At 33.2% G+C, this 24,621-nt stretch overlaps 1 protein-coding gene across 1 annotated transcript in view; it reads right to left on the bottom strand.

The window, feature by feature from the left end:
- The window catches only part of SI (sucrase-isomaltase), an 82,013-nt gene that overhangs the window by 18,477 nt on the left and 38,915 nt on the right, over positions 1-24,621 (bottom strand). The window contains exons 25-36 of the mRNA XM_062178146.1: positions 18,713-18,919; positions 16,170-16,324; positions 13,849-14,017; positions 12,324-12,420; positions 12,105-12,217; positions 11,889-12,014; positions 10,414-10,545; positions 9,629-9,739; positions 7,852-7,914; positions 5,911-6,027; positions 4,670-4,757; positions 2,926-3,064 (exon numbers count right to left, since the gene is read on the bottom strand). Of these exons, the coding sequence (XP_062034130.1) occupies positions 2,926-3,064; positions 4,670-4,757; positions 5,911-6,027; positions 7,852-7,914; positions 9,629-9,739; positions 10,414-10,545; positions 11,889-12,014; positions 12,105-12,217; positions 12,324-12,420; positions 13,849-14,017; positions 16,170-16,324; positions 18,713-18,919 (1,517 nt within the window). The remainder of the gene's footprint in view (positions 1-2,925; positions 3,065-4,669; positions 4,758-5,910; positions 6,028-7,851; positions 7,915-9,628; positions 9,740-10,413; positions 10,546-11,888; positions 12,015-12,104; positions 12,218-12,323; positions 12,421-13,848; positions 14,018-16,169; positions 16,325-18,712; positions 18,920-24,621) is intronic.

The raw sequence follows: 24,621 nt of genomic DNA, 5'->3' as shown, positions 1-24,621 counted from the left end.
TTAACAAGAAATAAATGTGTACTTCTATAAAAAATAAAATAATCAATGATCTAAAACCTATATGAAAACTATGAAAATAAATTTCGAGTTTGTAAGCATAACTTGTTTTAATTAACATAAATTTTTTACAAAAGCAAGACCATCTCAAATTCTCAATATGTTCACTCACAAGAAATATATATTCATGAAGGATTTTTTTCTGGCTTCTTAGGCTTACAAAAACTCTTTTCCAATGCTGAGAACTAATAAGTGAACATACGCCTCCTCAGATTTCTTATTAAATAGAATTCTGCAGAAAGCATTTTCATAATCAATTTCTGCTAAGGAAAATCTAAGTGCCTATTGGAAGAATCTCCTCTGTAAATTTTTATACAGAATATTTATTTGAAAAATCATTTACCATTATCAACAATGTAACTTTAAAGTCTAATCCTTTAAATATATTATAATTATCTTCCAAATTGTTTATTTATTTGAAAGGCAGAGCAACAGACAGAGGGGGAGAGATGAAGATCTTCATCCAGTGGTTCACCCCCAAAGTAGCTGCAATAACACCTAGGGCTGGCTCAGACTCAAGCCAGGAACCTAGAAATTCATCCAGTTCTCCCACATACGTGTCACGGGCCCAAGTTGTTGAGCCTTCGTTGCCTTCCCAGGTGCATTAATAGGAGCATGGATCAAAGTGGTTCTTATCCTGACCCTTCCACTCTGATTCAGCTTGGGGTCCCTACTGTGGGATTTGGTTGACAAGTCTGTAGTCATATATTCACGAAACACTTTTTCAATGCATCTATTCTGGGTTGTTTAAAAGTTAGGTAGTAGGGACGATAAGCATGTACAAGATAAGATTAGCATGTGCAATAATGTGAGAAACTTTATCCATACTTTTTCCTCCAAAATGCTTTCCAATCTTTTACCAACTTCAATCATATACTTCAATGTTGTCTTTTAACCCTGGATGCTAATTAGAACCATGAGAAATTTTTAAAATCCAGATTTTGACACAATAGAATAGACCAAATAAATCCGCGTTTATTATGAATCTCCAGGTGGGGACTGGGGTGAAGTCACTGGCCTACAATGGCAGCATCCCATATAGGCATGATTAGAACCCTGGCTGCTCCACTATGATCCAACTCTGCTAATGTGCCTGGGAAAGCTGGGCAACATGACCCAAGTGTTTGGGCCTCTGCACCCATGTAGGAGACCCAGATGAAGCTCTTGGCTCCTGCTTTGGCTTCGCCCAGCCACGGCCATTGTGGACATTTAGGGAGTGAACCAATGGATGGAAGAGCACTCTCTGTCTCTCCTTCTCTCTCTGTGACTCAGCCTTTCAAATAAATAAATAAAGGAGGAAGTGGAGAAGTAGGAGGAAGGAGAAAGGAGAAGGTGGGAAGAAGAAGGAGAAAGAAGGAGGAGGAGGAGGTGGGTGGAGGAGAAGCAGAGGAGAAGGAAAAACTATCTCCAGGTGAACAATGTGCAATCGATAGCTAGTGGTTTAGATTTACTCTGACTTATGTGGTGGCCACTAGTCACCTTTTATTTCATAATTAATGATTTAACCAAAATTAAATAAACTTTAAAATTTGATTCCTGAGTCATACTAACAGCATTGCTCGATAGACATATCTGGCTACATCCAGAATTATAGAACATTTCTATCATTGAAGGAAGTTTTCTTTGACAGCAATAATAAAGACTAGATACACAAACAATGGTGTATATTTAATCATCATTGGCCTCATGTGAGTTTCTTAAAAATGATGTGAAGGGCCACACTAGTGATGTAGCAAGAAAAGTCTAGTCTTACAACACCACCATCCGATATGGGCACTGATTGTGTCCTGCCTGCTCCACTGCCAATCCAGCTCCCAGGTAATGGCCTGGGAAAAGCAGCAGAAGGTGATCAAAGTGGTGGAGCCATTGTCACCTATGTGGGAGACCTGGATGAAGCCTCCGACACCTGCGTATGGCCTGGCTCAGCCCTGGCCATTTTGGACATTTGGGAATTGAACCAGCAGAGGGAAGATCTCTCTGTCTCTTCTTCTCCCTCTTCGTAATTCTGCCTTTCAAATAAATAAATAAAACTTGAAATAAATAAAAAAACATGTTGATGATTAATATGAACAATAAAGTTTAGAACCACCAGATCATTCAGAAAGACTGTCATTTGCTAGCTGATTTAAATAGAATTAACCAAGCTTTAATGTCTTAATGACGTCAAATTATATTTTATTTGTTCATTCATCTATTCAACACTATTTATTGAGCAACTACTGTTTTAAATATACTCTACTGGCTACATGACAGGGAACAAAATAAAAATTGCCCAGGATTCTTTTTAAAATAGGATGAAAATTAATAATAATAATAATAGATAAATGGATGGATACAAAAATTATACAGATAATATATCAGTTGATATTATCAATGCTTCTTTTTTAATATCCATTTATGTATATGAAAGGCAGAATTACAGAGAGAAAGGATAGACAGGGAGAGAGATAGAAGATTATCCACCCACTGGTTCACTGCCCAAATGGCTACAATTATCAGTACTCAGGTCCAGACTGAAGCCAGGAGCTTCCTCTGGGTCTCCAACATAGGTGGCAGGGGCCCAAGCACCCAGACCATCTTCCATTGCTTTCCTAGACCATTAGAAGAGAGCTGGATTGAAGTGGAGCAGCTGGGTCACAAACTCTCTCCCATATGGGATGCCGAGGTCGCTGGCTGGGGCTTAACCTGCTATGCCAAAATGCTTGCTCCCAAAAATATTTCTAACTTCTATGAAAAAGTAAATTTCAGAGAACAATTAGGGGAAAAGGGCTACCAGATAAGATCACTGACTTTTAAAATACATAGCATTAAATGTAAAAGCACAAGAACAAAAAAGTTTCAGAGAGGATAATTACAAACATTGCTTACTCATAAGTAGGCTTTGCTTGTGACCATCCATAAAGATTGTGAACGTCATAATGTAAAACTGATGATCCATCACTAAGAATATGCTCAGTTTCCATGCACATAGTTCTGAAATGCAATCCATCTGTCCGTTTTGTAAGTTCTGGGGAGAATCAATGAAAAAAATTAATGTATTATAAAATGCCTTATATTGAAATGGAAACTTGTAACTACATATAATCTTTTAAGATTTTTCAAAGATATTTGAAAGTCAGAGTTACACAAAGAGAGAAGGAAAGGCACACAGAGAGAGAGGTCTTCCATCTGCTGGTTCACACCCTATTGGCCGTAAGGGCTGGGGCTGCGCCCATCTGAAGCCAGGAGCCAGGAGTTTCTTCCAGGTCTCCTGTGTGGGTGCAGGGGCCCAAGGACTTGGGCCATCTATCTACAGCTTTCCCAGGCCATAGCAGAGAGCTGGATCAGAAGTGGAGCAGCCGGGACTCGAACCGGTGCCCATATGGTGCCAGCCCCACTACATATAATTTTGACACAACATTAATAATTGTTTTAAAATAATTATTGAATATTTTGGACACTTTGTTCATACTAATTATAAATGCAAAGCTGATCTGCAAATGTAAGTTAGTCTTATGAATTAACAAAGACCTAAAGTAAGTATACTCTTAAATGTCTATGCACTGGGTGGAAAAGAGCAATTTGCTGAACTCTTGACTTAGTGTAGTGTTAAATTGAAAATATATCTTTGTAAAAATTAAGAGTGGGAATAGAAGAGGGAGGAGGAAGGAGGGTGGGAGTGAGGGCGAGAGGGAGGATAGGTGTTCCTAAATTTGTTTATATGAAATACATGAAATTTGATACCTTAAATAAATTTTTTAACAAAACAGATTTTTATAAAAACTGCATCTGGCAATATAAAGCTTTGAGATTAAGAACAAGACAAATGACATAACCCTGTCTTCTGATTCATTTTTTCTCACTTTAAAATCTCTCATTTTTATTTTTTGGAACTTTGCTGTCATTTTCCATGTTAATAACAAATTAGGTTTTCTGCCTACTTTAGAGAATGAACATGAACGCTGGTGGACCAGCCCTTTCTCTCATAGTTCAGGAAGTTGTTACTTTACTTTCATTCATTCTGACTAAAGACAACTAATTTTTTTATTTGTACTTATTCATTTTCATTTTCTATTTCATAGGCAGAGAGACAAAGAGAAGACGGAAAGATCTTCCATGTGTTGGATCATTCCCTAAATGCCAGTAAAAGTCGGGGCTGGGTCAGGCCAAAGCCAGGAGACCAGAACTCCATGTGGGTCCCTGAAGTGAGTGGCAGGGACCAAGTACATTAGTCATTGCCTGCTGTCCCCTAGAGTACACACTAGCAGGAAGTTAGATTGTAAAGGCTAGAACTGGGACTTGAACCAGGCACTCTGTATGGGATGTACCTAAGCACTGTGCCAAACACTCACTCCTACAAAAATTAATTCAAACTGTGACAAATTTTAAGAAAATCAAACTAACAATTTCAAATAAATATAAAATATTTTCATATAGATTAAAGCATGTCCCTGTATTTATTTTTCTCTCAATATAGTGTTAAATATAATTGGAGATGGGTCAAGGTATAGTCTAGTGTGCGGGTAGGTGGTGAAAGTTAGGAATGTTATTCATAATCTATACATCATAGGTATGTATATATTAATAGTAATAGTAATGTGATAATGTCAAAGGCATAACAACAATATTGTACCTGGGAAATAAGGTGGATAATTTAGCTCTGTATTTCTGCATACGTTAGTAGTTGTTCCATTCACAAAACTTGATGGTTCATTCATATCCTTAAAACAGAGAAAAGTAATCAAACACTTAAATTTACAATACATATTTTATAATTTTACAATTTTATAATTTTATAATACATATTTTATAATTTTATAATCAGTTCCTCCCTTTGAGGAATATAAAATGTCATCTATCCCCTGTATTGTGAACTGTAGATATAAAAGCAATTTATTTCTGAATTTCCAAGAAAAAATTAAACTCATGTTGTGGTGCGCAGGTTTTAACACCACCTTCCCTTCCATTCCTGCTAGAGCCTGAAATCAATTATTTTTGTTTTAAAAACCACAAAATGGATTTTACAAACACAGAAAACTCCAGAGTATCTATCTCTATGATGTATATAACTTGGGATCTCAGTAGTCATACATAAGGGACAATAATCTAGATACATAAACTAGTAACCATGTAAAGGTAGTTTCCTCCACCTTGAAAGTTTATCTTCACTGGATCAATATATTCTCAGGGATATTTTTAAAATAATTTCTTAAAGTATGTAAATACATACATCAAAAAACTCATGTCTATTTTTTTTTTGAAAAAACTGTGGTTTATGCACTCTTTCTTCAATTTAAAATAAAAAGTAAATAAATATATTATGGAAAAAACAAGAGTAAGAAATGTCACCTCCACACAGCCAGAGAAGTATTTTATAAAATCTCATATATTAAATACTTGTGATAAACTAAATTCATTAAATTCTATCTCTTTTTAATGCTATCTCTATATTACCAAAATTACACTACCAAATTTTAAAGTTAAACTAAAATAAGGAAATTGTTTGAGAGCCAATGTTGTTAAATTTATAAAAGTTTGTTATTTTTTATACAAAACCTATTTTAGTGTGAGATTTTTTTTGTTTGAATTAAAATAAAATAAATGGTTTATAGATATTTATTGTTAGCTTAAATAGTATTTTGGTTCCTTGCTCAAGTTGAAAATATCCAAAAAAGAGCATCTACATGCAGAAATTGAACTGTTGAAACTGTAGTTTAGCAATCTTTAGTATAATAAAGTTTGATGGAAAAAACAAAGGAGTAGGCTCATTTTCACAGAAAAAAATTTTGTTGATACTTTTAAAGTCAAATAAATTTTTACATAATCACTACATGATAAATAACTTAAGAGATCAGGTTTTTGAAGCTTACTTACAATCCACAAGCCATCAAACTTCATATAGTTATTGTAGAAATCTAAAATTTCTCTCGTCCACCACTCTGCTGTGGAATTCCTGAAGAAATCTGGAAAAGCTGCATGAGCTCGGGAAGCCTGTAAACCCAAAATTCAGGTTAATATATAGAAAAATCCTAAGGGAAATCATACCTGTCTAAAAAAGAAACATATAAATACTTCAGATGAACAAGTCTTGTGTGAACTAAAATCAAGGCCATTTGATCTCAACTTTCATTACGTACATGCATGTGGTTTTCTGCTAACCACCCTAAGCTGCAGCGAGGGCTCAAAACACACAGACAATATTCAGAGAGGACAGAACAGCCTCATGCTCCTGTGAGGACAATCAAGAAGCAGTTCAGATCGCACACCAATATATTTCCATTGCTTCCTGGAAGTTCTAGCTTGGTATCTGTTGAGCCCCATAGTGTACATTTGCCTTTGTGAAGCATGGCGAGGGAGGAGAAAGCCTATATTTGAGTCACTTTTTCCTGATTAAAAATGCATTTACGATGTTTGGGCATTTGGTGCAGCAGTAAAGACACTACCTTGGGCACGTACATCCAATATCGGAGTGCCTGGGTTCAAGCACTGGCTTTGCTCCCAATTCTAGCTTCCTGCTAATGTTTAACTTGGCGGGCAACAGGTGCTAGCTGAAGTAGTCCAATTCCTATTATGAACATGGGAGATCTGCATTGAGGTCCTGGCTCCACGCGCAGGCATTTGGGGAGTGAACCAGTGGATGACGTCTCTCTCTCTCTCTCTCAATCAAAACACAAATAAATTTTAAATGTGTTTACCCAGCTTTCTGACTCTCTGAATCAATATATCATTCCTTCTTAATAAACTGCTTCACTTTCTCTGTCACCTCCAACCCTTCCGTTTCAGCAAATAAGAGATGTTTATTATACTCACTACCATGAAAATTGCCTACTTGCCAGTCAATGCATGCATGTTTCAAAGGGTGAGTTAGCAAAATATTGATCTTTATGTAGATAAATCAATAGGTGATGCCACCAAAATATGGTATAAACTGAATGCTTGCTTGGTCCATTTTAAGACTACATAGTAAAAACAAGAATCGTCTTCTCTATGAATGGGCTATGAAACACCAATATGTATAGAGAAAGTACAAAGAGTAGGAAATATGGAGATTTAGGAATATATTACATGGATATTTTTTAACTAAAAGGAGACTTAATTTTACCATCTTATCCAATGATTATAGTTCTCTCACAAGGAGGGAAGGTTTAGTGGGATTATATTCAATGAATATTTTCTATCTAGAGTTTCCAGAACACAATAATAATTAGAAATAAGGATTGCGCCAGATCTTGTCTTCTACTTTTCTGCTCATTTACACAGAATATCTTTTTCATTACTTTTTGCTTTTTTAAATTAACCTTGAAGATATTAAACAGAATGAAATATGCCAGCTGCTAATGACAAATACTGCATGATTCCAAACTCATAGAAACAGAGGGCAAAGTGATGGTTACCCAAGACTATGTGTAGGGCAAAAATGGGAGTCACTAATCAAAAACTTAATGCTTCAAGATGAATAAATTCTAACAATCTGCTATACAACATTGTCTCTATTAGTTTATAAAACTATATTGTACACATAAAAATTTATTAAGAGAGTGGATCTCATGTTAAGTGTTACTGCCTCAATAAAAAACATGAAATATTGCTTAAACTAAATGACATAAAATATATAATCAAGTAACAGAGTGATGACACGGTTTGTTATTTAAAAAGTAGTTAAATTTGATCTGAATATTTTCTGATATAGAGCATTTAGAATATGCCATCTACTTTTTTAAGGAAAATATTCAAGTTGAATTCTTGGTCAAAATGATCATTAAATCTCAGTTTTGAATTTCTTTCAGTTACATAATTAAGCAACATAAAACATACGTTAACAGCTTCATCTTCAGTTAGACTTTCATCTATTGTTATATTGGGCAAGTCTGGCCAAACCTAGAAGAAAGAAAAATCAGAAAAAAAATAGTTTAGAATAAATTAATTATGAAGTGCTTGTGATGTAAATAAAATATAAAGATGCATTTGAGCCATATTATGGAATCAAGATACTCAGATCTTAGTCCTTTCAATTATTTATTTCACTTTGTGTTTATGCATATGTACCATTTGCAGACTATTTTCCATTCTTTATACTAACCCTACTCTTTAATATGACATATTGGAAAACAAATCACCAAATTTTTTGGTAGCTATTGATTTTAAAAACTAATCTTATAAAAAAAGTTCTAATATGAAATATAATGCAATATTCTATGTTGGAATTGTTTCTAAAATAACTCCAGGATTTAGAACTACAAACAAGTATCTTTTATTTGTAGGATATTGAAGATATGATTTGAAAATGTCATGCTGGGCAAATATCCCACTGTTTCTCAGCACTAAACCCTCATTTCTCTACCAACTCACCACCTCTTCTTCATATCTATCAATGTGTTATTTCTCATCTAATCAGAAAAAAAATCAAATAGAGCTTAAATTCAATCATGCTGATAGATCTGTGAATTTGGGTCTCAATGGTAGAAGTCAGAAAGTAAACAAATAATTACCCATACACTAAAGATTTACAAAGGCTTAATTGCTCTTAGGGAAAAGTGCTGTAAAGAAACAGAAAAGGAGGCAGAAATCTGAGAAAGTATTTAGAAATATGGAACAAGGCATTGGTAAGATGAAAAAAAAAGTGTGTCCTTTATGCCAAAATGCTGTATTCTATACATACATGTTTCCTAAAATATTATATCTCACTAATTTTATCATGGTAGCTTTCTATTGTATTTTTATCATTTTACTTGGTATTCTTAGATTTAACAGAAAATCTGTGAAAATTGTACCTAGAATTTATCCATAAGTTTCACCCAGCTTATCTCAATGTTAGCATAATATAATTATATATTATAATATAATTATATATTTATAATATAACATATAATTATAATATTATAAAAATATATATAATAATTATATTATAATATAATTATAAAAACATTGATTCCATGAGTGACTAATTTAAAGATGTATAAACTATGTTGAATTTCACCACATTTATAACTAATGTCTTAATTTTGATCCAAGATCCAATAAGAATGTCTATGTATTTAATTATATCTACCAGTTTGGAATTTTGTGGGATTTTTTTTCATTCTATTCAATTTTTTCCTTGATTATTTTTATGAAAATCAAATCAAGATATTTTAAAATATATTCATGTGCTCTGACCTAAATATTATTGCTTATATAAACTGCATTGAAATACATTTTTTGCTCAAGTTAAGAATATAAGAACAATTCTTAAAAAAAGTTGTTATTTTATTAATTAAATGCCTTAGAGAAGTAAAATTGATTAAATGATTCTTGCAGTATAGAATAACAAGTAGCTATATTACTAATAGGAATTTTGTAACACAACAAAAAACTAAAATATAATACAATTTAAGAATAAAATACATGATATATAAAAGTATGATTTGTATGAATTATTTTCTTTATGGCTAGCAATTTGTACTGAATCCAAAGAGAGCATATTTTTTGTTATCAAATAATTGCAATTTTGTTTGTCTTTCCAAATATATTTCCAATATTTTCTAATGAAATTAATACTTTCAACAAAACCTCATTTTAAGATGTATTCTGTTTCAAAATATCAATTTAGTACCTTTGCCCAACAAATATCATTGGTATTAGGCCATTTGACGAAGACATCTTTAACTTCCCCTCTGTCAAATGCAGGGTAAGGCTGTGTTTCATTTCCTGAAATTGCTGGGTCCTAAAATTAAAATGAAATATAAAACATTATTTGTAAAAAAATATAGACATTTCGGTTGCAATTATGAAACATGACTTTCCATTTTTACACATCAATAGTGTTATCACAGGAACTGAGAAATGATATAAAGTATTGTGGCTAGATTGTATTCTTCCTTGCTTAAAAAAAAAAGAAATTCTACGAATTTTGAAAAAATGCATTAGCTGCAATTTCAAATAACATTATTGTTTTTTATTTTGTTTTGTTTTCAATTCTCCGATGTGAGTTCTGGCTGCCTAGCTTACTTTCTATAATTCATTGATAAATTAGTCTCTCTTACTAGAGGGAAGTTTTTTTAAATATGAAAAGCAGCAGTGGTGATCCCTGAGAATTGCTTTGGAATAGAAAATCTATCAACAATTTGTGATCATGTCTTCAGATGGATGGCAGTTTTTGATAACTAGAAAGCATGCCTTTGACATCCAGCTTTAGATAGATTTCTAAGTACATGGTCAAGAACAAAGGTAGCTGGCAGTGGTCCACGCAAATAAAACAAAACAGTAAAGAAAGAAAATTTTAGATTTGTGAGTAGAATCCAAAGTTATGTATTTGCCATCTTGAAATACCTCATGGTCCATTATAGAAGAATTAATAAAATCAAGATAATATGACTCAGACAAAATATAACTACTGACCAGAATAATAATGTATCTCATTCCTTCTCCTCTTATTCTATCAACAAACTCAGGAAGATCACGAAAGTGTTCATCATCAATTGTAAAGTCTAGTTGCCTTTCCATGTAATCAATATCTGTGTATTGAACATCCTGGAATATATAAGAATTGTGGCAGTGGGTGAGAAACATCAAAAAGTGAGCATATTATATTATGTCATGCTTTTAAAAGTGGCAGCAATATTAAAATATCAGTTCCTCTTCACTTGATCCTAAAAATTAGCAACCAAGTAATTTGGTGCTCAAAGAGTAAAAGCAGTATGTAGACATAAAATATTCTAAGAATAATTTCATATAAATGCTTTGTTATCTTAGTAGTTCATTTAGCACTTTTGATTTGGAAATGAAAATTCTTTTAAAATAGTCAATGTTTTTTACTCATTTCCAAAGGATACAAAACAAAAAAGGATAAAAAAGATTTATAATAATTATGTTAATTGGCAATTTGTTTTTATAGGAATAGGCATTTTCTACTTGAGGAAATATAAAATATATATAAGATATTTTCACATAAACCTAATATGGGCAAAAATGAATATTAGCAAATCTTTCAGTTATTATGATTCTGCTTGTATTTTCATCATTTTTGGAATAACATTGTTTAAATAAGCAAAGTATTGCTTATAGATAGATACTATAAATACATTAGCCTAACAAATGTTTGAAGTTTTAATCTCATAAATCTCATAAAAATAAATTAGTAATATCTTTTGTTAGTTGACATTACATATTTCTAGGTCATCAACTTATGCAATTAATTTTCTCATAACAATGCATTCATTAACAATAAATTGAATTCTACTATAAGTAACAATGTATTATGATTAAATCCCTCTGATTCTTCTTAGAATTGGCTCTTATATACCAAGAATTCTATATTTCAATGTTTTAGTGTTATCATGATAATCTGTATTATTTCTTAATTTTACTAAAAAGAAAATCACAGGCTCTGATTATTTGTGTATACCATGGAATTGTTGTTTTTCTGAACATTGAATGAAGAGAACATTTTGCAAAGTTGCTCGTTTTGCATTTCAGGTTATGACTATTACCTATTCCAGGGCAAAAGTACCCAGTTTTGTTTTAAACTCATTGCTGTAATTCATCATATCAATTCACATAATTTACTGTGGATTATTCTCTAACTTAAAAAGAATATACAGAATATGCCTGACCACTTATAGAACTCAAAATTTATTAGGAGAAGCAAGTATGATGACTTTCTGAGGACAAATCAAGGTCATAGACCTTAGAAGAAAAAAAGAAAGGAATTTTATTGCAACTTGTCCTTAAAAGTTTATTAAAGCCTTGTATGAAAATCTCATACCCAATACATAAAGTGCTAATAAAAAACTAAACATCATTACCAATTTCATAATATAATCGTTCTTATTTTTATGAACTCAAATTAATAGTTTTTAAAAGTTTATACATACATAGGGTATGTCAGCAGCCACCATCCCCTCATACAGTTGTACAATCTCTGAAGTATTTCTGTATCCATACCGACATAATTGGAATCCTAAAGCCCAATAAGGTGGCATGACTGGATGGCCAATTACCTTTAAAAAATATTTATTTGTTAATTGAAAGAATTACTTTACATCATAAAGAAAACTTTATGTTTTAAAAAAAGAAATATGCTGACATACTTCATGATATTGCTGGGTTGCAACTTCTGGAGTTGGGCCTAAGAACATATAAAAATCCAAGATTCCTCCAATTACACGATAAGTTAGAGCTGGAGTTGGCATGAATGTAACATCTGGAAATTCAAAATATGATTCCATTTCTATTAGTATATAAGGTAACAATTTATTAGAATGTCAAATGTCATACAATATGATATATTCAACAAATGATCGTTTTACCCATTGCATTGCTGTTCAGTAACAAAACTCCATGGGCATTGCCTTCATCTTCCAAAGCCATGTAATAAGGATGAAATCCATAGGAATTAAGTTTGTACTGAAATTTAAAAAAAATATATGTAAGACAGATGTCGATGCATTAAGTATTATAAAAAGGCATTAGCATTCTTATAACTGAGTTATTTTCCAGAGGTTATATGTCTTAATTTATGTATAAATTGACACTTATTTTTCCATAATAGAATCTTCTCAAAGTTGTTAATGTGATCAAACTTCCAGAAAATACCTTCAGATTATGAATATTTATAAAAATAATTTTTATTGATAAAACATTGAGACTATTATCTGACATTTGGTTCCATCTAGTTAATTAACATATGAAATTAAATCTTTATCTTAAAAATCAAGATTATATTAACTTGATGAAATCTCAATGTTGGTGAGTTTTTAAAAGTCAACTTCATAAAACATATTCGTTCAAGTTGGTCTAAATGAAAACAGCATTTAATAAGATGTCTTAAGTTTGGATTATTATGATACAGGTAAAAGTTACGTTAGGACCAAAAACTATAAAATGGGTATGGTAGGACCCATGTTTAAAGTTAGTTACTGAATAAATCTTTTAAGAATATAGTATAAGTGAAATATAGAAATTAGCTAATGATTTTATAAAAATGTATTTCTAGAATATATCTGAAATTATTATAGTTAATATTATTTATTGCCCAATGCATTAAATATACATGATTTGTTTCATTAATGAGACAGAACTTTGAAAAAAAATGTCATGAGTATATAAAAACATCTTTTAAAGATGTAACTTGCAGTTTGGACTCAAACACAAAACTTTAGCTGTGGGTTACAAAGGAAAAAGTTGGGACTAAGCAAGAAGTAAAAATAAGAGAATTCTAGGCAGTTATTTTCTTTTTCTTTTCTTTCTTTCTTTTTTTTTTTTTACAGGCAGAGTGGACACTGAGAGAGAGAGACAGAGAGAAAGGTCTTCCTTTACCGTTGGTTCACCCCCAATGGCCACTGCTGCCAGCATGCTGTGGCGGGTGCACAGTGCTTATCCAAAGCCAGGAGCCAGGTGCTTTTCCTGGTCTCCCATGGGGGTGCAGGGCCCAAGGACTTGGGCCATCTTCCACTGCACTCCTGGGCCACAGCAGAGAGCTGGACTGGGAGAGGAGTGACCAGGACTAGAACCCGGCACCCCGACCGGGACTAGAACCCGGTGTGCCGGCACCACAGGCAGAGGATTAGCCTATTGAGCTGCGGCGCCGGCCCTAGGCAATTATTTTCTAAAACATAGGAAGAAACATAGACATGACAGAGAATATTGCAGCCAGAAGAGTGGAGCAACTGGATCATAATCTTGTTTCTCACTGGAGTCCAATAGATTTTCATAGCAGTTCTGGAGATCTCTAACTGCTTTGTAATTATACACTTCAACACTTCTGCACAGGGAGACTTGGGTCTCAATCACAGTCTTAGTGGCTTAATGGGGTAGTCAAATATTGATACCTACACCAGGGGGTTGGTCTCTTGTGAACATCCCCCAAGTATGCCAGTTCAGATCTCGCTTAAATGCTGTGTGCTCTGCTTCTCCAAAACCATATATATATTTTGATGGCAGGCGAGTAGATATTTGAATGAACTGATCATTAAAAGCAAAACCAGGTAGACAAGAATCCCAACTGAAAAACAAAGCAAGACAATCACATTACTATAAAAATATAGGTTGTAGTATCATAAATAATACTGGTAATTCTTTTGTAGCTGATCTAAAAATCAATAATCTTCCCTACGTATCTAATTATACAAAGATACCAAATTAAAATTAAAAAATACCCCAATACATTTTTCTTTTAGCTAAGTTAAGGACTATATTAAAGATGTTTTATGTACCCACATTTTGAATCATAATATGAATAATATGATAATATGTTTTTCGTTTGACAAGTATTGCTTTTAGAAATAAAACTAGGGACCTGTGTTGTGGTACAGAAAGCATAAACTACTGCCTGTGACACCCACATCCCATATGAGTGCATGTTGAATCTGGTTGTTCCACTTCCAGTCAAGCTCTTGGCTAATGTTCCTGGGAAGGCAGCAGGAAATGGGCCAGGTACCTGGGACTATGCCAATCATGTGAGAGACACAGATGGAGTTCCAAACTCTTGGTTTTGACCCAGCCCAGCTCCAGCCATTGCAACCATTTGGTGAGTGAACCTGCAAATGGAATGTCTCTTTCTCTCTCTGTCTCTCCATCTCTCTTTATCATTTTGCCTTTCAAATAAATAAAATAAAACATAAAAAATAAAACTACTATAAAATTATAATTGGCTCAATAATGTATGACCCAGAAATTAAAGATCTTCATTTTCCTGCTCCCTTGAGATAATTGCTATAAACTTCTATATGAGTGGTATAAAAATAAATTAATTCTACAATGAACTGTAAGTTAATTTTAATCTCAAATTCTCTCAAATTATTGCTTACATTTGTTTTCTTCATTTTTGTATTTATAAAAATTTTGTTTGTGAAGAATTGCTTTACACATAGAATATATTTTTACTGAAGTTTTTGCAAAAAGAAAATAAAAAGGAAGAAAAAGAAAATAAAGTTGGCAGGGATAAGAAATGTAGGTATTTCAAATCATCTGAAACATACTGAGCCTTTATATTAATTATTTTGGAAAATTATTTGATAGAGAATAAGGCTATCCAAATAACAATATATAAAGCCAGTCACCAGTAATGTGTTTTTTACAAAATCACTTAATGTTTCATTTTTGAACAAAAATCATATTAACAAAATTATTAAAACAGTAAAGATTATTCTGGTAAATGAAATCAGAAAGAAAATGTGGTGTATATATATATAAATATATATACACACACAATGGAAAATTATTCAGCTATAAAAAAGATTGAAATTCTACCATTTGTATCAAAATGTATGCTACTAGAAGCCATCATATTAAGTGAAATAAGCTGAACATATTCTCCCTTATATGTGGGAGCTAAAATAAAAAAAAAGAAAGAAAGAAAAAAGCAAAAACAAAAAGACAAGAAAAAACAATTACCTGTGTGTTCAGTATTTCTGCAAATATAGTTTCATAAAACATTGTTTTATATATTTGTCAAACTAACGGTTAAGAATATTATACTACTATAGTGTCAATGATCTGTGATTACTTAAATGTACTGTATATGGGTGAAATAATCATTTTTCCATACAATTATTTGCTTATAGCTGTTGCTTTTATTTCCATTAAATTAGGATCATTTTGCTTTCTACTTCTTAACTTGTTAAACTTATTGTCTGGTGGAGCAAACATAAAGTTAAAATATGTTATCTCAAAAGTGAAGAAAAAAGAGAAGGAAAGATGGAAGGAAGGAAGGAAGGTAGGTAGGAAGGAACTAAGGGAGAAAGGTATGAGGGAGAGGGGGAGAGAAGAGATACGTAGAAGAGAAGGGAATATCATATTCTTAGAATTGTATTTATGAACTATAATGAATCTGTTAAAAACAAAATAAAATTTTAAAATAAAAAGAATAAAGCCTATTTTAATATGATTTGGTGAAAATAAAGATGCAATGTCTTTTAAATTTATTTATTGCAATATAAAATGTAAGACTAGATTTATGAGTTAATTTTTTCATCACTATCTGGTGCAGAAAATATTAACTTAGAAATTTTTAAATTGGCAATTATTTAACACAAAAGTTATTAATTTTTAGTGTCAGGCTAATCTAGCACAGTTAAAGCTTTGACAACAATTGAATTTTTTTCTCTTTTAAAGCTAAAATTAAAAAGTACACATCAGAGAATTCAATTACTTACATAACTTTTCCAGTGCTTCTCCGTCGAATCTGGATACCAAAAGGGTTTTCCTTGATTTCAACATCATAAAGTCTGTTTTCATGTGTGCTTGTTGGAGTGGCTGGAATGTCTAGTGGTACTGGAACTTCATATCTCTTGTTTTGGGGATCAAAAATCTATTGCACAGAAATGATCAAAATAAATATGATTTTCTCTTATAGCTAAAATAACATGCAACTATGAAAATCACATGAATAATGGTTCAAACAAGAATATTTAGAATTGCTGTCCATGTAATTACTAAATATCCCATATATTTATATAGAATTCCACGTACACATTTATAATAGGGTCATACATACTGACTTTTCCTTTTTTGTGCCTACTGAAAAATGCTTTGTGATTCATTTTCCATACAATAAGAAACCATAAAAACTTTTATAGGTAAATATTCTATTATGCAGATACACTATAACTATTTCTCATTTCACAGACATGAAAGTTATTTCAGTATTTTTACCATATATATTATCCTGCAAAAAATGTTATTGTTAACTTATGTTGATTCATGTCTTTCTTTCATCAGAAAATTTTTTATAGTGATGGTATATGGGTCAGAATGCACTAATATTTTAAAGCTCTTGATATCTCTTAGAAAATCATTTTCCAGACTTAATGTACTAATTGATATTCTCACAAATATATGTTCTAATATTAATTTATATTAAACTAAAAGAAGTTTTTTAAATTATTAATTACATTTATTCTCACATAATGAAGTTTTGTCAATAGCAGATCACATTTTTGATGGTGGAGAATCAAATTACATTGCCCAGTGATTTCTTACACATACTCTAAGTACAATCTACACTGTTTACACAGTGACAGCATTGCCTAAGGGTGCATTTCCAAGGATGTATCCTCATCTTTAAGACAAGCATGAGTATATTTTCTTGCTGATGAGAAATGATCATACAATACCTATGTTTTCCCGTATTTGAATTTTTCCTTTCTTCTTTGGTCTCTAATGAATGTAAAGTTTTTATTTCTTCTGTTGAATGTTTATGAAATCTTAATAATTTTCTTGACTGAGTTGAAATTGATTTTCTTATGTCCAATCTGTTAGATATTTACTCATTTTCCTTTTTTTAATCATGCTTTTTAATGTGGCAGCATGTTTAATTTTTATGTGAGAAAATGTATATAGCTTTATCTATGACATTTATGCTTTTGTAACTGGGGTCTGAAAGACTCTTACTATCAAAATATAAAATAAATATGCTTCTAAATCTTGTTTCAGAACTTGTGTTTCATTTGTTTTTTCATGTGACTGAATAAATTTTGATTCAGCATATAATTTGAGGTAGACGCTTTTCTATATGAATTATTCTATAATCTATACTTTTAGTATTAACTTCTGAAGCTTACAATATTTCCACTAATTCTTTATATATATGTACACATATGTTATATATATAATTATACATATTGTAATGCTTTTATGTATGAGCATATATACACACTCAAGAGACCTTTCAAAAAGTTCATGAAAAATAAATATTATGAAAAAATATACATATATCCAAAAATGATTTACATCAAGAGGAATTTAGTTTTCAATTCATTTTTTCTATAATTTTTTTGAAGTACCATCATGCATCTGTTAAGTTTGTGTGACATCTAATGTCAATACTTGGGCAATTCTAATTCCAGCTTAATACTACAATTGCACTAATTTTTTTCTTATCATCCTCATTGCTCATTTTTAAATATTCATCATTACATTACATTTATTTTACCAGATGAACTTTGCAAAGTCTCAAAAACTATTTCAGGTAATTTCAATGGAAATACTTTAAGAGCATACATTAATGTAAAGAACATTAGCTTCTAAAATAGCATTTAGCCTTATTTAAGATTTTTTAGAACTTTTATTTTTTATTTAAAACCCATCAGCACTTTTGATCCTTTTTTTTCCCTTTTGGACGGTTCACAGATTCCTATACTTTTTATTTTTAATGCTTTTTGTTTAATTTTTTGTTCATTTGATTTTGCTAGTGGGATTTGCCACCTTTTCAGCTTGTAAATGGTGAATAGTAGTATACAAGAAAGTATTTTTGAGGTATTTACATTTGGTCATTTTGCTCATCTTTGTCTTCATTGCCAATAGGTTTCTTAATGGATTCATTGGAATTCGTTATTGAAACAAACAGAAAAATTGCTAATTGCAAATCTGAAACAGAGTATTTAAGTTGTATTCCTTTGTGTGTTTAGCCAGAAAATTCAGACCGCTATAATGTAATCTAAGTGACTTTCTGTTTAACAGGAATTTAAATTTATTTTTTTAAAATTACAACTGTGCATTTATTCAAATTTAGCAAAAAATAAAAAAAACTTCATTTATTGAACACCTAGCTATGAGCTGTGTAAAAAATGTTATAGAATCGAAATTAATTAAGGCAATTATTAACTCTAGTACAGCAATGAAAATCCATGTATCTAATCCAAGCATCTAAAATTTTTTGTCTCAAAAAATGAATGAAGCATTGGAATATTAAGCATACCTTAAATTGTACCATATCATTTTTGTGATATTTCACCTCCACACGAAGATTTGTAATGGGTTCTGAAGGTAAAGTTATTCTGGTTCTTGTAGGATTCAACTGAAGGTCAGCTGTTATACCCGTCGGTGAATACTGAGTTGAGCTAACTGAATAAGGGTTGTCAGTTTTAGGGAAGTAACATTCTGGTGCTCGAGGGTTCACAGTATTCTAAAAAGACAGTACACACTAATTGCCAGGATTTGTATGATTATAATATTTAACTCCAAAAAATATGGTATACATATGTTTACTTACACGGTATGAAGTTATAAACGTTATAGTTTAAGACTAGGATGGGACAACAATCACAACATGAAACATCTGTTATGCAATTAGACACTGTACATTAAAATGTTACATTGAACATTTATATTTTGACTATAAATAAACATCAAAGTGATAAAGCACAATTTTTTCAACTCAAATAACAGAAATATATCATACTGACTTTCCAAAAATTAAGTCTATAACTCATAAACTTTTATCCTTTGCCTGTTTTTACTCTTTATATAAACTTTACGTCTTGACTACAAAAATGGCCTTATAACAAGCCTCAGAAGGGCACATGCTTGGAGCTGGCCCGATGGCACAATTGATTGATCCTCTGCCTATGGCACCAGCATCCCATATGGGCACTGGTTCTAGTCCTTGATTCTCCTCTTCCAATCAAGCTCGCTACTATGGCCTGGAAAGCAGTAGATGGCCAAAGTACTTGGGCTCCTGTACCTGCATAGGAGACCTGGAAGAAGCTCTTGGTTTCTGGCTTTAGATTGGCCTAACTCTGGACATTGCGGCCATTTAGATAGTGAACCAATGGAACGAAGACCTTTCTCTCTGTCTCTCCCTCTCACTGTCTGTAACTCTACCTCTCAAATAAATAAATAAAATCTTTTTTTTAAAAAAAGAGAAGGGTACATGCTTAGAGTCCTTTTTATCCGCTTATAATGATACCATATCAATCTTTCTTTTGTGACTAGCCCTCATACCAATTATATGCTGACCAATTTTAAAATAAGAACATGTCCCCAAACCAGATCTGATTAGAGACAGCAACTGATAACTATGGAAAAGAATGGTAAACTATGGCATTGAAGACGGATTGCTTTAAAAACTTTATTCTCCACATCTTCCTAAAATCATTATATTGTTGAGAGAAGCATTATTCCTGTTTACATTCCCCAGTGTCCTTCATGGAAGTTATATAAGACACTCAAAGGACCTTAAGGCCAGATGTTTGGCATCACTATTTAGTCAACATTCGAGGCAGGACACATCATGTCAGTGACTGGGTTTGAGTCCTCCCTCTGTTCTCTCTCCCAGATGCCTGCTATTGCTATTTCAGATCATGGCTCAGGTACTGAAGCCCCTACCACCCATATGTGATACTTAAATTGAGTTCCCATAACCTGGCTTTGACCTGGACGGTTGTCGGCTATTGTAGGCAACTGAATCATGGACCTCTGGACAGGAGCTTTTTGTCTGTCTTTCTCTCTTTCCCTGTGCCTCTCTGACAATTTTTTTTTAAGATTTATTTTCTGTTTATTTGAAAGAGTTACAGAGGGAGGAGGAGAGATGTACAGAGATAGAGAGAGAGATCATTCATTTGCTGGTTCACTCTTAAATGACCACACTGAGAGAGGCTGGACAGATCCTGGGCCAGGACCCAAGAAATTCCTTCAGGTCCCCCATATGAATGCAGGGGCCCAAGCATTTGGACTATCCTCCACTGCTTTCACAGGCACATTGGCAGGAAGCTGGATAAGTTGAAACTCCACATCCAGGACTCTACAAGAACCATGTGGGATGGCAGTGTCACAGACAGAGGCTCAACCTACTATGCCACAATCCCAGCCCCACATTTCTAAAAGTTATTCAGAAAAAGAGATACAATCTGATTAAATTGGGATGTTCTTTGATCTCCCAACTTCAGTGTTGTGCATAGAGTGCAAACATAATGACATAAAATATGATTTTTCCTTGAAAATGGAAACCAAATATAAAATATAGATGCATTTGGAGCATTATGATATTGAAATGTGAGTGCATTAGGCCTTGGATTCTTTTTTTTTTTTTTCAAGGAAAAACAAAATTCTATTGCACTTAGCTTACTCAGTTTCTAAGTGTCTGATACTCACACTCTCAGTTTAAAGGAATTCTTAACTGAAATGATGGGGCAGGCATTGTAGCACAGTAACTCTGCTGCCTGCAATGCCAGCATCCTATGTGGGCATCAATTTGAGTACCAACTTCTCCACTTCCAACTCCTGGCATCATCACGGTCTGGCCGTTGTAACCATCTAGGGTGTAAGCTAGTGGTTGGAAGAACTTTCCCTATCCCCACCTCCATTTCTCCTCTTTTTCAAAAAATAAACCTTAAAAAAATTACTATTGTGCTCATTCCAAATGCAGCATTCAAATGGCCAGTGTTGTGTTATGGTGAGTTAAGCCATTGCCTATATCACCAGCATCCTATACAGGAGCTGGTTCAGGAGCCTGGCTTCTCTATTTCCAATCCAGCTCTCTGGTAATGGTTTGGGAAAACCAGCAGATGACGGCTCAAGTGTTTGCACACCTGCCTGATGTTTGGGAGACTTGAATGAAGCTTCTGGCTCCTAGTTTCATTTTTGCCCAACCTTGGCCATTGAGTTCTTCCAGGGAGTGAACCACCATATGGTACATAGCTCACACTCTCTCTCTTCTCTCTCTCTCTCTCTCTCTCTCTCTCTCTCTCTCTATATATATATATATATATATATATATATATATATATATATATTTCTCTCTCTCCCCCTGTAACTAAGAGGAAAAAAACACCACAGCGCATAAAATGATAGAAAATAGAAACAGGGATATTTTTCACTATAGACAATTGGAAAGTCTGTGACTCCCTCAGAGATAAATCACTGGCCATTTTCATTTCCTCTATAATACCATAAGTCATCCTGTTTATTTTCTTAATGATAGTTCCTATCAACTTTCTGCTATGTACAACATGATAGGCCACAGGTGATTACTGAAATAGCTGAATTGCTTCCATCCACATAGTAGACCTGGACTGACATCCCAGTTCCCAGCTACAGCAGGGCCCACCACTGGCAATAGCAGAGATTTGGAGAGTGAATCAGAAGATGGTTCACTGCCTTTCTCTCTCTAGTAAATAAGTACTTTTAAAAAATGTTATTTGTAAGTTTAAGATGAATTGTTTTAAATTATTCTGTAATATGGATAGACCAATGGAACAGAATAGAAACACCAGAAATCAATCCGAACATCTACAGCCAACTTATATTTGATCAAGGATCTAAGACCAATTCCTGGAGCAAGGACACTCTATTTAACAAATGGTGCTGGGAAAACTGGATCTCCACATGAAGAAAGATGAAGTAAGACCCATACATTATACCTTATACAAAAATCCACTCAACATGGATTAAAGACCTAAATCTACGACCCGACACCATCAAATTATTAGAGAACATTGGAGAAACCCTGCAAGATATAGGCACAGGCAAAGAATTCTTGGGAAAATCCCAGAGGCACAGGCTGTCAAGGCCAAAATTAACAATTGGGATTACATCAAATTGAGGAGTTTCTGTACTACAAAAGAAACAGTCAGGAAAGTGAAGAGGCAACCGACAGAATGGGAAAAAATATTTGCAAATTATGCAACCCATAAAGTTTAATAACCAGAATCTACAAAGAGATTAAGAAACTCCACAACTGGAAAACAAACAACTCACTTAAGAGATGGGCCAAGGACCTCACCAGACATTTTTCAAAAGAGGAAATCCAAATGGCCAACAGACACATGAAAAAACATTCAAGATCACTAGCCATCAGGGAAATGCAAATCAAAACCACAATGAGGTTTCACCTCACCCCAGTTAGAATGGCTTACATACAGAAATCAACTAACAACAGATGCTGGAGAGGATGTGGGGGAAAAGGCTCACTAATCCACTGTCAGTGGGAATGCAAACTGGTAAAGCCACTATGGAAGTCAGTTTGGAGATTGCTCAGAAACCTGAATATAGCCCTACCACATGACCCAGCCATCCCACTCCTTGAAATTTACCTAAAGGAAATTAAATTGGCAAATAAAACAGCTGTCTGCACTTCAATGTTTATTGCAGCTAAATTCACAATAGCTAACATGGAATCAACGTAAATGTCTATCAACAGAAGATTGGATAAAGAAATTATGGGACATGTACTCTATAGAATACTACACAGCAGTAAAAAACAATGAAATCCGGTCATTTGCAACAAAATGGAGGAATCTGCAAAACATCATGCTGAGTGAAATAAGCCAGTCCCAAAGGGACAAATATCATATGTTCTCCCTGATCGGTGACAACTAACTGAGCACTTAAAAGAAAACTGTAGAAGTGAAATGGACACTATGAGAAACAATGAGTTGATCAGCCCATGTCCTCACCACTGAGGAACACTTACTATTTTATTCCTTTTAGTGTTTTTTTTTGTTGTTGTTGTTGTTGTTGTTCTACTTAATAGCATTAGTTGAACTCTTTAATTAACACAAAATTATTCTTAGGTGTTTAACTGAAAAGTGATCCCTGTTACATATAAGAATTGGAATAAGATAGGGAGGAGATGTACAGTTTGGCACTTGCTCATTTGGACTTACCCATAATGGTAGAGCTGGAATTGTGCCAGGGGATTCCAATTCAATCCCATCAAGGTGGCATGTATCAATGCCATCTCACTAGTCAAAGTGATCAGTTTAAGTTCATAATTGATCAAAAAGATAGGATTAAATGTCAAAGGGATTACATAAATAAGACCAGTGTCTGCAAATAATTGATAGAATTAAAACGGAGAGAATGATCCAAAATGGAAAGCAGGATACACAGCAGAATCATAGAATAGTAAAAGCCCTAAATAGCACTCTGGCCTCAGATTCAGCCCATGAGAGTTTCACAGGCATGGAAAGCCAAGACATTGTGGCAAGAAAAAAAAAAAAAAGACCTAAATGAAACATTTCTGTGAGTGAGATCCCAGCAGAAAGAACAGGCCATCAAAGAAGGCAGTACCTTTCACTGAAGGGAGGAGAGAACTTCAACTTTGAATATGGCCTTGTCTAAATAAGATCGGAGTTGGGGAACTCAAGAGGTTTCCATAGCCTTGGCAGCTCATGACAAGGCTTTGGGTGATTACTGACATCATAAATAAGAGTGTCAATTGTTAAATCAACAATGGAAGTCGCTCAACGGGAGTCACTGTGCACCTGCTTCCCCTGTAGGACCTCTGCCCTTATGTGTTGTACTATGAGAATTAATGATAAAACTACTACTCAAACAGCACTCTATACTTTGTGTGTCTTTGTGGGTGCAGTCTGTTGAAATATTTACTTAGTATATACTAAGTTGATCTTCTGTATATAAAGATAATTGAAAATAAATCGTGATGAAGAATGGGATGGGAGAGGGAGTGGGGGATGGGATGGTTGCGGGTGGGAGGGAGGTTATGGGGAGAAAAGCTGCTATAATTCAAAAGTTATACTTTGGAAATTTATATATACTAAATAAAAGTTGAAAAAAATATTCTGAATATTCTGTAAATTCATTTACATATTGGAAGTACATGAATATGTAGTCAAAGCAGTAAATAATTGATTTAATTGAAGTCCTAGCATTTAAAAGGAAGATACTGGAGAAATGAAAAAAATACTTCACTACTTGGCTTCTTGATCCCAGAAACATTTTTCCTCCTCATTTCTTATTTTCTTCAATAATTACTTAATCTTTTTTAATGCTAAATATTATACTGCTTTATCAAGCAATGAAGAAGAATGGGGCATATCTCTTCATGTAAATTCAGACATTTGTGGGACATTGCTCTCAGATATG

This window comes from Lepus europaeus, chromosome 2 (genome assembly GCF_033115175.1).
Source record: "Lepus europaeus isolate LE1 chromosome 2, mLepTim1.pri, whole genome shotgun sequence".
Classification (NCBI taxonomy): Eukaryota; Metazoa; Chordata; class Mammalia; order Lagomorpha; family Leporidae; genus Lepus; species Lepus europaeus.
The sequence above is the reverse complement of the archived record's forward strand: the minus strand, read 5'-3'. Positions and strand labels throughout refer to the sequence as shown.